Below are 16385 nucleotides of genomic sequence, written 5' to 3' on the forward strand. Positions count from 1 at the left end.
TCATTGTTGCTCTTGGTTGTGTAAATTGCTTCCTTGTCCTGATTTGTAAGTCGCTTTGGATAAAAGCATCTGCTAAATGACTAAATATAAATGTAAATGTAAATGTATACATAAACACTGTATATAATTATTTATTTATGACTTTGTCTATGTCTACAAGAGAGCTCTCAGATTCCAAAATATCTTTGTGTTCTGTAGATGATCAAATGACATGAGGGTGAGTAATAATATAATTGACATTTTTTTTAACCCTTAACACAGTTTAAAACAAAGTTTCAAGTCAATAAGTTTGTTCAAATATATGCAAAGTTAAAAATGATGCTGGGTTTTATGAACATTGTTAATAATACTGAATCTTTGACATCCTGATGCACAAAAAGTAAATGCCCAAACTGTATATCACTGAGATTGGCATTAGCAATGTAGTAAGATTGATTTCCATGTAAATGTCTGCAAAAGGCATATATAATAAAAAAATAAACCCTTCAAGACTAAATACTGAATAGAATAAAAGTACAAAAGATTAAAAAATAAAAAAAATAAAAAAATAAACCACATTTGATTGCATACTGATGTATTAACTTTTAGGGTTCAATTTATATAAAATGTGTGCACAGCAAATGAAAATAAATAGAAATAACTTTACATGTAAAACAATCACATTTTGTTTTGTAAGATAGTTCTGATTTTTGATCAAACAGCAAACTAAAACATTTTTGGATACATTAAAACATCATATCAAGCCAATTTTACACTCTAAAACATGCTGCGATTTTGTAATTCAACTTTGGGTCAAACATTGGTTATTAAAATGTAATTGAAATAATTTATCCAATGTTGGGTTTGTCCATATTTGACCCAGTGTTGAGCTATGACAACCCAGCATTTTTTAAAGTGTAGTCTTTAACTACAGTTTTCCAATATTATATAGTCTAAACCAAACAAAACCACCTGCTAACATTTGCTAAGCCATGCTGAAGTGACATTGTAGGTGGACAAAATGTATAATAGTTAAATAAATAAACAAACAAACAAACAAACAAATAAATAAATAAATAAATAAATAAATAAATAAATAGATTAATTAATTAATCGATAAATAAATAATAAATAAATAAAACAAAAAAAAAAAACAAATACATTGAATTCACTTTTAGTGTGTGCTATCAGAGAACCTGAAAATAAAGGCTCATCTCTAATTGTGTTTCTTCAGAACACAATCTGTCTATTGAAGAGGGACTCAGAGTGCTTCAAGAAACCTTATTATAGGGGTTTCTACTAAACCGAAGGCTGAATTGGCTGGTGGCATTATCTTGAATGGGCTTAAACTATTGATTTGGGCACATATAGATCTTGGGTAACAGTCAAGCTAAGTACAAAAAAACATTCTAGTACTACTTTAGGACTTAACCGAGGAGACTAAAACAGGCAACATCATGAAACAGAATACCCAATTATTTTTCAAGCAGACAAAATGTTCAAATGTTTGAACTGCAGTAAATACTCTTGAGGCAGGAAAATGATATGTAAAAAAATAATAATAATAATAATAACCAATGCCATTACCACACACTAAGTATGCACATTAGGCATTGCTAATGATAAAAGAACAGAATTTTCAGAGCTAGTAAGGTAGTATTGGAAAGTCTATACACTGCTATTTTATAAAACTAAAGGGAAAAACTTCTTTCTGTTGACACAGAATTGAACCAGATTTTGGTAAAAACCCAAACAATACAAACATAAAAATAAACAAACAAATCAGAAAAATGAGTTATGTGTAATCACAAAGAAGTGACACAAGGAGAAAGCACTGAACTACTAAAAAGTTAGTCTTCATCCATGTCATCTTCGTATCAGCTCTCCTCAGAAACATTCTCCTCTACGCTTCAAACAATCTCTCAAAACTCACTTCAGCAGATTAAAACATTTGACGATCCATTTTCTTTGTTTTCTTTTTGAAAACCAGCCGCTCTGCCAATTAGCTTGAACTGTTAGCAGCCGTGCAGCTGGGGGCATGTGCTTCAGGTCACATAATGATTGACAGGTCACTGAGCCAGTGACAGCAAAAAGAGTGCAATAACACCCCAATCAACCATTAGAAGTTCATTTGTCAAATGAATCATGCAGCCATTGGCTAAACTCTCCGTCAGTCAAAGCTACAGGAAGTAGGAAGTAACTTCTGTGACTGATTGATAGCAATGACCAAAGCTGCGTCTCAAATGGCACACTATACACTCATGCACTATGCACTTATGCACTTACATGCTCAACAGTATAGTATGTATGTAGTGTCGTCCCAAATGGAGCACTAATGTTTTTTTACTAAGCTGAAATTCAAACCGTTTCTCTGATGACGTTTGACGGTCGCCAAATCAGTGAAATAAATGACCAAACTATCCAATAATATCTGCCCTGAGTATAACCGCATTCACCATCGGGAGGCGCTATAATCACTCTTGTAGGAGATTTTTGCTTTCACCATCCAAAATAAATAAAGTTATCCAACATGTGCGTCCGATAGCTCCGCCGCTTCTGCTGCGTGAGCAAACCTGCGGTCGTTGAGTGCGTGAAGTGTCCATCATTACACACTTCATTTTAGTGGCTGAACGAGTGCATCATCCGGGTAATTAAATGGCACTTATTATTTTTAGAATTTTCAGTGTGAACACACTACTTACACTATTTATACTACAAAATAGCGTAGAATACTGCATAAGTTTGCGATTTGGGATGCAGCTCGAGAGACAGCATGTGCAGGATGTCAAAACACTCAACTGCTTTGTTTAGATTTTAGTAGCTATAACTTTGACTTTTTATTGTTTGTGGTCTCATTTTATCATTTCAAGCCATGACATCGACTTGCATTTACCTACAAAGACACCATTTTCGCATGTAAGTAACATGGTAAAGCAATGGTAACAACATGTTTCCGGCAAAAACGGTGACATAAATTAATAACCGTCCACAATTCAACACTATTGGTGGAATAAATGTGTTCAATGGTATGTTTTTCTGTGGACTCTTACCTTTCAAAATAAACCGTGACGTACAGCAATAAATGCATGTGTGTCATTATTACGATGATATTTAAATGTTTTCTGTACATCTTACACAAATTTAGCAATTACATTCTTTATAAGCTTCCCATTGAAAATCATCTAGCTGCAATGGTTGCTTTAAACTGATGCAAAGTTCAAGTTTACTCATGCTGTTTTTGATGTGATATATTCATAAACATTGATATGTGGAAAAACAGTGCCCCAGTGCGCCCAAGTCATGTTGCTGGCTAAGAGGTACTTCATATAAAAGGTTTTATTGGTGATGGCAGCTTTAAGGCGCCTCTCATATGGAGAACGAAGTAACATGCATTGCTCAAGTGTGAGTTTTTCCACAGACTTCAACAGTGTGTAAAAATCTTGATGGTTCTGTGGTTCTCCTCTATCAAGTCTGATCTTTATTTTTTGTTTTCTATTGGATTCAGGTCAGGTGATTGGCTGGGCCATTCTACAGCTTGATTTTCTTTCTCTAATAGTATTTGAGAGTTCCCCTTCGGGGGGAACTTCAGCACTATAAGTGGATTTGATTGTAAAATCCACGCATTGGGAGGTTCGGTTCAGAAGCTACTCGTCTGAAAGAGTATTGAACGGGCCAATTAAGAATGAATTGGCAGCGCAAGCCTGCGCAGGTGAGCGGCATAAGCAATCAACTGAGTATATGAGCTCACCTGGCGCAGCAGACGCTATCCTTTTCGCTTCAGAGACTTTCTGATCGAGTCGATGAGGGTTCCTCCTGCTGTGACCAGCGATTCTGAGCGAACGAGAGCATTCTCCCGGTCCAGAGTGTGTACACGCAGTGGCAGACGGTCGAGCTGGGTTTCTCCCTTGCCTGGCGTTCTTTGGGTCCGGTCCTCCAGAGCGGTGCGTATAAAGTTGCAAACTTCACAGAAAGAGCAACACAGTCGTGCAGCACGTCCTTATCAGGACGGCGCTCCGACTGTGCGTTTCTGGATGCGGTGGTTTCCTGTCCTCGGATGATGGGCGCGGGCACTGTGTTACATGTCTGGGGGTCCAGCATGTTAATGCGCTGCTCGCGGGCAGTTCATGTCGTCATCGCGATGCCATGACTGTTGCGCAAGATCGCGGTTAGCCTTTGCAAAAAGGCGAACCACCCCAGTTGTCCCCTGCTCTGCAGCGGGCACTCGGGCAGATCTGAGGGTTTCAGCGAGAGATAATCCGTCGCCCACGGGCCCGCGGACCTCCCGCTCCTCTAAGCGCTCCATCCAAGCTTCGGGCGGAGGAAGCGATCCGTCTAACAGATGGTAGCCCTTACGCCCGATGACACCGGAGACCAGATGTCCACCGCGGCATCGGAGGGTGGGCTTTCATTGTCCGATGATGATCCAGACCCGCTCGCCCCCTTCGGGCTGGTGAGCGCTGTCACTACGGATCCTGAAACGGACATGTTAGCCGTGCTTTCCCGGGCTGCTTCGGCCGTGGGTTGGAGATGGTTTATCCCCCAGCTCCGCGGCCGGACCGACTAGAGGGGCGTTCCCTTCTTCCCGGAGGTGCACAGTAGGCTCACGCGGTCTTGTAAAGCACTTTTTTCTGCTCGTGCTGCGTGTTCCTCCACCCTAACCACTCTTGACGGTGAAACAGCCAGGGGGTATGTGGCGATTCCTCAGGTTGAGTGCGCGATGGCGGTAAATCCGCGCGGCGCCTCTTCTTGGCGGGGTCCGCCTCGTCTCCCATCCAAAGCCTGTAAGTTATCTACCTCCCTCGGAGCTAGAGCTTACATAGCTGCGGGCCAGGCTGCTTCCGCCTTGCATGCGATAGCCACCTACCAGCGCTACCAAGCGCAGGCGCTGGCCGAGCTGCACGAGGGTGGGTCCAACCCAGGCTTACGAGCTTCGCACCGCCGCCGACTTAGCTCTTCGGACTACTGAGTCCGCTGCGTGTGCGTTGGGGAGGACGATGTCCACATTAGTGGTCCAGGAGCGCCACCCCTGGCTGATATGCGCAAAGTCGACAAAGTCCGCTTTCTTGACTTCCCCATATCCCCAGCCAGGTTCGGCGACACTGTCTGTGAATTCACCCAGGAATTCAAGGCGGTGAGAGAGCAGTTGGTGGGTGATGTCTTATCGGCGGTCCGTAGCCCGCTCCGCCCGCCGTGCCATTCATACCTGCTCCTCGCCGAAGGCGCCCGCCTACGAGAGCTGCTCCGCCCCCGCACACGCCTAAGGCGAAGCGAGCGCGTCGGGCACCTCGGAAGCAGGCAGCCCCCCTGCCCAGAACGCCGCTAAGTCCGGCAACGGACCGCGAAGCGCCCCTGGGACAGGCCATCTGGAGAAGAGGGAACTTGCTCTTTCCCCGCTGGAGGGCGGGGCCCCATTTCCAACGGCACTTTTTACTGCCATGAAAACATTATGAAAGGGCACTTTTCACTTCCCCAGATGTGACAGCCCGAAATCTGCCAGTCTGGGACGCTATGCTTTCTAGCTTGCAGATTCGGTGCGTTTCGCCAGTGGCTCACGAGCGCTGGGAGGACGGTCTCCTTTCTCCCACCCCTCGAGCCTCCCCTCCGGAGCTCGGGTTTGGAGTGAGAGCAAATATCTCACCTCCAGCTTTTCCGTGGGACCCGCGAGCTTCCCGGATCAGCACACCCACTCCGCGCTGCCCCACTGCTGGTACGTCAGCGATTGTAGCGATGAGTCCATTAGCGAGAGCTCTGCCTGCCTGGTTAGCGCGGGCCAGCTCTTCGCGGTGGCTCATACGCACAATCAGACTCGGCTATGCGATTCAGTTCGCGAAACGGCCCCCCAAGTCACGGGTGTGTATTCACCAGGGTCAGCCCCCTGTCCGCCCCTGTCTTGCGAGAGGAGATTGCTGTCCTCCTGGCGAAGGATGCAATCGAGCCGCTCCCTCCAGCCGAGATGGAGAGCGGGTTTTACAGCCCACGCTTCATCGTGCCCAAAAAGAGCGGTGGGTCACGGCCAATCCTAGATCTGCGCGTTTTGAACCGCTGCCTGCACAAGCTGCCGTTCAGAATGCTCACGCAGAAGCGCATCCTCCGGTGCGTTCGTCCTCTGGGTTGGTCTGCAGCATTAGACCTGATGGACGCGTATTTCCATGTCTCCACTCTTCCTCGCCACCGACAGTTTCTGCGGTTTGCGTTTGAAGGTCGAGCTTGGCAATACAAAGCCCTCCCCTTCGGGCTCTCTCTGTCTCCGCGGGTCCTCACCAAGCCCGCGGAGGGTGCCTCAGCGCCCCTTCGGCTCGCGGGCATCTGCATACTCAATTTCTTTACGACTGGCTGAATTGCCCTCTCTTTTGATTATGCACAGAGTTGATTATGCACAGAGACAAAGTGCTCTGGCACTTCCACCTGTGGGGGTTTCAGGTCAACCGAGAAAAGAGCAAACTCGCCCCCGTGCAGAGGATCTCTTCTCTCGGGCTGGAGCTGGACTCGGTCACCATGGCAGCGCGCCTCTCCGGAGAGCGCGCTCAGCTGATGCTGTACTGTCTGAGAGAGCTCGACAGTAAAATAGTGGTCCCACTGAAACAATTTCAGAGGCTCCTGGGGCATATGGCATCCGCAGCCGCTTCATGCCGCTCGGATTATTCTATATGAGACCACTTCAGCACTGGCTTCACGATCGAGTCCCCAGACGCGCATGGCACGCGCGCGCACACCGAGTCTCTGTTACTGCGCTGTGTCGCCGCGCCCTCAGCCCTTGGAGCGACCCCTCGTTCCTACAGGCCTGGGTGTCTCTAGAACAGGCGTCCAGTCTTGTTGTCGTTTCAGCAGACGCTTCCAACACGGGCTGGGGGGCTGTGCGTTGCGGGCATGCGGCTGCGGACCTGTGGAAAGGTACCCAGTTGCATTGGCATATCGCCTGGAGCTGTTGGCAGTGTTCCCCGCTCTCCACCGTTTTTTTCCGGTGTTGGAGCGGCAACACGTGCTGGTCAGGACGGACAGTACGGCGGCGGTGGCGTATATCAGCCGTATAGGGGGTATGCGCTCTCGCCGCATGTCTCAGCTCGCCCGCCGTCTGCTCCTCTGGAGTCATCCGCGGCTGAAATCGCTGCACGCCATTCATATTCAGGCAAGCTCAACCGTGCAGCCGATGCGCTCTCACGGCAGCCTTGCGTCCTGGAGAATGGAGACTCCACCCCGAGTCTGTTCAGCTGATATGGGCGCGATTCGGGGAAGCCCAGATCGATCTGTTGCTTCCCCCGAGATCGCTCATTGCCAGTTGTTCTTTCCCTGACCGAGTGCTCTCGGCACGGATGCACTGGCTTACAGCTGGCCTCGGGGCACGCGCAATACGCGTTTCCCCCAGTGAGCCTGCTCGCGCAGTTACTGTGCATGGTCAGGGAGGACGAGGAACAGGTTGCTGGTTGCGCCCCTCTGGCTCAACCGGACCTGGATGTCAGAGCTCTCCCTCGCGATAGCCCTCCCCTGGCAGTCCCTTCGAGAGAGCACCTACTCTCTCAGGGACAGGGCACCACCTGGCACCCTCGCCGATCTTTGAAGAGATTTTTAGACGCGAGGAAGACTTAGGTAACCTCCGATTGCGGTGGCTAATACCGTCACTCGGGCTAGAGCCCCCTCCCCGAGCGCGCCTATGCCCTGACGTGAAGTCTATTCACTGAATGGTGTGTCTCTCGCTGAGAAGACCCCCGTAATTTGCCAGATCAGCGTTGTGCTTTCTTTACGCCGAGAGAAGTTGGAGAGCAGGCTGTCGCCCTCCACACTCAAGGTTACGTGACTGCCATCTCCGCTCTCATAACGCGGTGGCTGGCAGCACCGTGGGAACGCATAACCTCATCATCCGGTTCCTCAGGGGCGTTAAGCGAATTAATCCACCCCGCCCCCTCTCATGCCCTCTTAGGATCTCGCCCTCGCTACACAAGCCGCGTCAGATCCCTTCGATCCTCGACTCAGTATTTTCTGTCCCTGAAGACAGCTCTGCTGGTCGCGTTGATATCGATTAGAGGGTCGGGGACCCGGAGGCATTTTTCGGTCAGTGACTCGTGCCTGTAATTGGGCTGGCTTCTCTCACGTATGAGACCCCGCCCGCGATATGTGCCCAAGGTTCCTACCACTCCGTTTTAATACGAGGTAGTGAGCCTGCAAGCGCTGCCCTCGGAGGAGGCAGACCCAGCCCTTATTTATTGTCCAGTTCGCGTTTTGCGTATTATCCGGACCGCACTCAGAGTTTAGATCATCTGAGCAGCTCTTCGTCTGTTATAGCGGTCGGCAGCAGGGAAGTGCCGTACCGAAATAAGTTCCCACTAGATTGTGGATGCCTTTCTTTCACTATCAGAGCCGAGATGAGCCGCGTCCCCCGAGAGCGCGTGCGCACTCCACTCGGAGCTTCGCATCCTCTCGAGCGCGCGCACGCGGCGCCCCTCTAACAGACATCTGTAGAGCTGCGGGCTGGGTGACACCCAACACATTTGCAAGGTTTTACAATCTGCGAGTGGAGCCGGTTTCCTCAAGGGTATTAGGTAACCCTTGGTGATTGAGGAAACAATTCGGTAGGGTGTTGAAACACGCTTGCTGCGCCATTTTCCCTAACACGGAGATACGTGCGCCTTTTTATCTGTCAGTAAAGTTCCCCGTCAGGTGAGCCCTGCAGATTCCTCCGTGGCCCCCAGCACTGACTCAGCGGAGGAGTCACTTGCTGGCCCACTACGTTGTAGGTCTGCCCGCTGGTCAGCCCGCGTTTTGGGTAAAGGTGCCTGCTATGCGTGGTCCCCACTAGGCGATCCCATATGCTTATTCAGCCACGGTTAAGTCCCCCCCCCCTGGGCGGACCCGTGTCTTCCCTCCCCGCTAACCACTCTTTTGCTATGCGTACTCCCCCTTTTTAGGGCTAGTCCATATGTAAATTCTGCCATCTATCCCCCCTTGGGTAACGGATGGCCTCCGCAGCGTCCTCCCTATCGGGATTGCACGCTTCCCAACGTACTGTCGTATTTTCCTAGAATTATCTAGATGCTCACGACTTCCCAAAAAATATATATAAATCCGTAAAACTTCTGTTGAAGTAGGATAAATTAGGGCCAGGGACACGTTGGAGGACCGCGCCCCCCATGATGTGGGTGCGTCACGCTTGCTTGACTATCTCCTCATCGGGGGTGTTGGTAAGGTGCAGTCATTATGGCGCTTTCAATGGGCTCCCAATGCGTGGATTTTACAATCAAATCCACTTATAGTGCTGAAGTTCCCCCCGAAGGGGAACGTTCGAGGTTACTAAAGTAACCCTTCGTTCCCCGAGGAGGGGAACGGAAGCACTATACTCCGTCGCCATAATGACTGTCCCTTAGCTGTTGAAAGTCTCTTCAGCTTAAAAAGGATAGCGTCTGCTGCGCCAGGTGAGCTTATATACTCAGTTGATTGCTTATGCCGCTCACCTGCGCAGGCTTGCGCTGCCAATTCATTCTTAATTGGCCCGTTCAATACTCTTTCAGACGAGTAGCTTCTGAACCGAACCTCCCAATGCGTGGATTTTACAATCAAATCCACTTATAGTGCTTCCGTTCCCCTCCTCGGGGAACGAAGGGTTACTTTAGTAACCTCGAACGTTTCCCTGAATGTGTTTGGGATCAGTGTCTGAAACGTCCACCCTGGTTTCATCTTCATCATCCTGATATTGTACGTGTTAGACTGAAGCAGCTAATATTCCTTTGAACTGGCGAAGGACAGAAGGGTAATGAAGAACTACTAAAAGATTTCAGCTGCTGTCTGGGCTTTCGCTGCCTTTCTACACCTCTCTTTCTTCATGTGTTCAATACATCATTTCATTTTATTATGCATAAACATGTAAACTAATTTGATTTGTTTTCTTTGAAAATATACATTTCATTGGTTGTAACCAAGATCTGGGGAACATTTCAAATCAACGACACCTTAAGAAATAAAAAGTTATGAGAAAAACTAAGACATGTTCAATACTTTTTCTTTACCCGCTGTTTATGAGCTTTATTTTAACAAAGATAATAAATTAAAAAATGTAAAAATGGTGTAAATGACTGCCTCTGTGTTTGTAGTGTTGAAATGCCACCATGATTTGGCCACCGCACCATAGATGCAGTCATAACCAGTACTTCTTAAGATGCCTACACTAAGGCCTGAACTTCAGGATTCAAGCACTGACAGCAGATTTCCTCAGAGACTTCACCTTTAATGATAATGAATGTCAGCGTCACTCCCCGCGAGACGATAAAAAGAGTCTAGCGCCTCGGGCTCAACATCTGCCTAAATCACTTTCTTTCTTCCCTCCGGCACTGTGAAGTACCCAAAATATTTCCTCCACATTCAGTTCATTCCGTATGACATGAAGTCATTAAAATTGAATACACCAAATGGGCCAGACCTGCCAATGAGTGCTCTCTTGGAAAATTTTAACCGAAGGTTAAAGTCAACAAAATCGACTTTTACTTTACTCCAGATAACGAGACGGTCATCTTCAGTCGAAGTACAACTCCAGTAGTCAAGCTTTCCTCATCCAATCAATTCCTGGTGGATAAAAACTGTTGCTTGGAGTTTCTACAGACTGAATACAGCTGTGGTGTAAAGTTTTTCACTTGATCTCGCATGGAAACGTAACTGTGTTATGTTTTGACAGTTTAGTGGTTAATTCATACCAATTTGTACGAGTTAAGATGCTCGAAAACGTACGATTTTAAAAATGAGGTATGGTTCACAACCCGCCACTAAACCCAATCATCATTGGGGGATGAACAAATCATATGAAATTTTACAAATGAGATCGTACTAATTTATACAAATTACCCACTAAATCAAAAAGTTACGGATTGCTGTGAGATTGTGTTACTAAATTTACTTGATCCAATCATTTCCTGATGAATAAAATCAAGTCATGTTCAATTTTTTTATTTGACTCAGATCAAATCGCACAAGTAATATTCAATTAAATTTAATTAAAGCTTATTTGTGTATTGCTTTTCACAATAATTATTGTTCCAAAGCAGCTTTTCAAAGGGTGCACATTATTGTATTACAATCAAAATCAGAAAAGTTGCCATAACTTTATTAGTTGCTAATTACCTTAAATCATAACTAATGGTGTTTAACAATTAAATTTAACAGATAAATATGCATATATTTATATTATATTATAACAGTTATTATATAAGCATAGTGACATGCAGTTATATTGTATATGAGTAATTTCTATGTGTTAAAATGAGCATTGAATGCCAGTTGCATACTTAAAAAGTCTTAATAAAAAGCCCTAATTATGGGTCATCAATTGGTGTGTTTACAAATCAATATCTTCCAGGACATTTCTTTGGATTTCTACTTAATATTTAAACAATTACATTAAGTAATACAGTAGAATATCTGACAAGGGGAGAAAAAAAACAAACAAACAATGTAAACTAAATCAAGAACAATTTTATTTTATTTTATTTTATTTATTATTTAAACAAAACAAGACAAAAAAAGGATGAATAGAGGATGAATAAATTTGATAGTCAATATATATATATATATATATATATATATATATATATATATATATATATATATATATATTATTCATCGTCTGTATATTTTACATAAAGTTTAAAGTAAAAGTATGTAAAGAGAAAAGGCAAGACTTTGAAAAACTAAAAACAGTCACTGTTGAACATATGTAATTACATTTAGCGCTAAAATAAAAAGTTTATTTTATTTTCACGTATATGTATCAATATTTTTCTTACTGAGACTCTTGTCAGCTCTCACAATACCACATATGCACATATGCTTCCCCAAAAAAACTCACAGAACTTAAAAAAAAAAAAAAAAGAATAGAATATCTAGTAACACTTAAAGCATTTATAAATAATGCACAAGGATGTATCATTAACAATTAACGATTTCATTAATTCTTATAGCCAGTAATATCTCCTAACGATATTAAAAATAACTACAGCCCTATTTTTAATAGCATACATATTTTATGTTCTGAATGGGCTTCTTTAACTACATGTTGTTATATAAAAAACAACCTGCAATTACACATAATTAAGTTGTGAATTTTATTGCAAACTGACGTTTCCTGCTGTCAGAGAAATTATGTTTGAGATGAGATGTCAGTTTGCAGTCGAAATTAAATGTGATGAGAATTATTATTCCTGCATATACAGTTGAAGTCTGAATTATTAGCCCTCTTGCAATTTTAGACCCCTGTACAGTTTTCCCCCAATTTCTGTTTAAAGGAGAGAAGATTTTTTTCAACACATTCCTAAACATAATAGTTTTAATAACTCATTTCTAATCATTATTTTACCTTTGCCATTTTGACAGCACAAAATGGTATCTTCTCTGATACCACTCTGGTTCTACCAGAGAAGATAGAGTCTCCAAGTATAGGTTAAACCGCTCTAAGAAGTCCTTTGTACCTAGTGGGTTTACTTAATAAGCGTCTTTTTAAATAAGCATTATAAATTTTGTAATTATTGTATTTTGTATTGTTTTTTATTGCTTGTTTTAGTGAATGTCTGCAGCAATATGGCGATGCCCATAACAGATCTCCTGTCAAGGACAATAAAGTTTTACTACTACTACTACTACATAATAATATTTGACTAGACATTTCTCAAGATACTAGTATTCAGGGCCGGAGTGGGATTTTTTTTCAGCCCTGGAGTTTCAAGCCTTAGACCGGCCCGCCTCAGTTCACCACTGACTATATTAAAATAAGGTAATTACCAATTCAGTTTCTAATTACACTGTCACGTCTTTTTTTGAGAAAGCAGCTGTTTTAGAACTTCAAATATTCAACAACCCTTACAGTATTATATGTCTTAACAATAAAAATGAAAAAAAAAAAAAAAAATATATATATATATATATATATATATATATATATATATATATATATATTGCTCAGAAAAGGACCGATCCCGGGTTGACAGCGTCATAACCTAATGTAGACCGATCCCGGGTTGACGGCGTCATAACCTAACGTGCTAACCACTGTACCACAACAGCTGTAATTTAACTGGTGACTTTTCTAGTTATATCATCATTAACCTGCAGGCTGCATCTTGCTCATGAGGCTACGAGAAAATAGATAAAAAGAGCAGAGCTACGGTAAAATAATAAATAAGAAGGCTGTGGTCAAGTAAATAAATAAATTATTTTTAAAAAAGTGTGACTGCTGAGAGCAACAGATTCTGGAGCTAGGGACACCTAGAAAACAGACCGGCCCACCAGGAATTCTCCCGCTCCTCCCGATTAGCCAATCCGGGCCTGCTAGTATTCAGCTTAAAGTGACATTTAAAGGCTTAACTAGATTAATTAGGTTAACTAGGCGGGTTAGGGTAGAATCATTGAATAACAGTAATTTTTTTTCTGTAGAAAAAATGTAACCCTGTAAAGCTCACTGTTGCAGAATTACAACACTTTTAGCAATTCTTTTTATAATTAATGGGTCACATTGTTCGCCCTCATAATTCTATTGGATAGAAAAAGCGTTTATAGGTCTGGTCATCCTGCCCTGAACTTACTCTACAGTACCTGCAATATTCGCACTGGGCTGATCTCCTTTATTTTACACATCTGAATTTAACAAGATTTAAGTAAGTAAAATTTGCTAGAATATGCGTCATATGTGATAGTCATATATTTAATTAAACTTTTCCAAACTTTGTCAGTTTCATAATAATATTACTAGTATTGACCTTACAATGGTTTTTAAAGAGCCCATATTATGGGTTTTTGAAAATTCCCCTCCATGTAGTGTGTAACACAGCTCTAAGTGAAGTGAAGTATCCAGCTAAGGCTTAAATTTGTAAGAGTACAGTGTTTAAAACGGTTGACTCATCTAAAAAAAAAGTCGACTCATAGTGCTTCAAACGAGTCGCCTTGATACCAAGTCATTAGGTGTTTCGCCATGACGTATGAACGAAACCAAGTTATTCACGTGCACGCGCAAACCCAGGAGATTTCAAACCTGCGGCCCCGCCCTCTGACATAGAAACCCAGACACACACACACACCCACACACACACACACAAACATGCCGGTCGATTGAAGTCACACTGCAGATGGATATTATATCGAGTCTCTACCCAAAGATGAAACCTCAGCATTATAACCAAGCAGTTGGAAACTACTGGAAACTTCTGGAAGCTACATGCTACAAAGAATACTTCATCGGCGTTTGTTAAAGGAAGGATCAGTAAAGAGTAACTTACTGATGGACGTCAGGATGGGTTTCTTCCTCCATTTCTCAAGTGTAAGTACGTGTGATTAAAGTTGTTGCCTCGTTGACTCTAGCTTGCAAATGTATTTAGTTGTGATTTGTTACTTGTAACCGAGTGTACTGTATCAGGTTAACTGGCTATATTCTCTTATCGCGTGCAAAGTCACGATAAAAACACGATGTGTGCTGCTTTGTTTACGGAGCTCCGTGGACGAGGGTAGTTTGTGCGTGTGTGCGCTGTCGTCCGGAGGTATGTGTGTGTGTTTGTGTGTGTGTGCGCGCGCGTTGTCGCCCGGAGGTGTGTGTGTGTGCGCGGACGAGGGCAATGTGTGTGTGTGTGTGTGTGTGTGTGTTTGTGTCTGTGAAAAGAGCAGAGTGAGACAAGCTATGTGATCTCCTCGACAGTTTTTGGAGTTTTTGCTCAATAAAATAGTTAATCGTCTGTATTTTCAAGTCCATCGACTGTATTCACATTGACCCACTGGCAACTGGCAGCGTGTATGAACTGTGATTACTTTTAAATTGCTGATTAGCTATTGGCCATTTCACTCTCTGACTGAAGGCAGTCGACCAATCGCGACTGTCATCGGTCCAATCAGCGCAGATTAGCTTCGCGCTAAGGAGGAGTTTGGGAACAAATGAATCACTGGACGATTCATACGGGAGTCACTGGGATAATTAGGTAAAAATAAATGCAGATTATAAGACCATGAAAGTGTTTTTTGACCTTGCATGCATATTAAACTGTTGTTGGAGACCCTTACAACCAAGATTTGACCCTATTTCATGTATAATATGGGCTCTTTAAAAAATTTTAAAAATATTTTTATTCTAGCCTAAATAAAACAAATAAGACTTTCTCCAGAAGAAAACACATTATTGGAAATACTGTGAAAATTTCCTTGCTCTGTTAAACCTCATTTGGGAAATATTTGAAAAATTCACAGGAGCGCCTGTGCAGCCAGGCTTTAATTAAAATGTTGCTGAATATTCTTTGGAATTGCTTTAAAGGTAGAAATCAAAGAAGTGTTTTAATGAAGAGAGTTAATTGGTGTAATGGAGAAGTGTAATTGTGATGACAGCTCACCGTCACATGTAGGCAGAGGGTGGCTCCACCAGTGGTTCTTTTCACAGACCAACTGCTCCTCATGGCTCAGTCTGTATCCGGGCTCACAGCCAAACCACACCACAGAACCGATGGCCAAGTCCTGCCCGTAACGGACCCCATTTACTGGCACGCCAGGGTCCAAACATGAGTGAGTGTCCAGAGTGACACCTGAAACAGAGCGGATGATAAATCAACTAGAGAAGTGGAGAAAAAAAAACACTATGTAAACTTACTTAGAATTATATTATATTATATTATATTATATTATATTATATTATATTATATTATATTATATTATATTATATTATATTATATTATATTATATAATAATGTTATGTCATGTCATGTTATGTTATGTTATGTTATGTCATATATCATATCATATCACATTATATTATATTATATTATATTATATTATATTATATTATATTATATTATATTATATTATATTATATTATATTATATTATTATGTCGTGTCGTGTCGTGTCGTGTCATGTCATATTATATCATATCATATCATATCATATCATATTATATTATATTATATTATATTATATTATATTATATTATATTATATTATATTATATTATATTATATTTTATTATATTATATTAACGGCTGCCCAAGTATATTTAGTGAATATCCTTTATTTATTATTTATTAATCCTTTATTATTATTTTTTTTATCTGTCCAATAACCAAACATCAGTGATCGATTAATGGTAAATTAATATTAAATCGATTAGTGGTAAATCGTTTACCCATTTTGTTTTGTGCCAGTGAGATCACTCCCACAGACAAACTCACTTGCTCTGTAAACCCACAGAGGTGCAGCTTTTTGGGACTTAAAAACTTTGCCTAGGTTCTAAACCTCATAAAATGTCTGCGATATAACTTTTGCTTTCGCTTTCTAATGCGTTTCGTAAGCGTTTTTGCATTACCTTTTTACTTGCTTTTATTTGACTTTACTTCTACTTTCGCTTGGCTTCGCAACTGACTGCACGCACACAGTCGCGAGAGCAAGAGAAATATTAGTATTTTTTTTT

At 42.7% G+C, this 16385-nt stretch overlaps 1 protein-coding gene across 3 annotated transcripts in view; it reads right to left on the reverse strand.

Moving 5' to 3' along the window:
* Positions 1-16385, reverse strand: part of csmd3a (CUB and Sushi multiple domains 3a) — a 647261-nt gene that overhangs the window by 403562 nt on the left and 227314 nt on the right. For 2 of the 3 annotated variants that reach the window (XM_087287879.1, XM_087287878.1), the window contains exon 18: positions 15318-15506. In XM_087287879.1, the coding sequence (XP_087144005.1) occupies positions 15318-15506 (189 nt within the window). Of the gene's footprint in view, positions 1-1912; positions 2054-15317; positions 15507-16385 lie in introns of those variants that run through there. The other variant, XM_087287880.1, reaches the window with a different exon arrangement.

This window comes from Danio rerio, chromosome 16 (genome assembly GCF_052040795.2).
Source record: "Danio rerio strain M-AB ecotype USA chromosome 16, GRCz13ab, whole genome shotgun sequence".
NCBI lineage: Eukaryota > Metazoa > Chordata > Actinopteri > Cypriniformes > Danionidae > Danio > Danio rerio.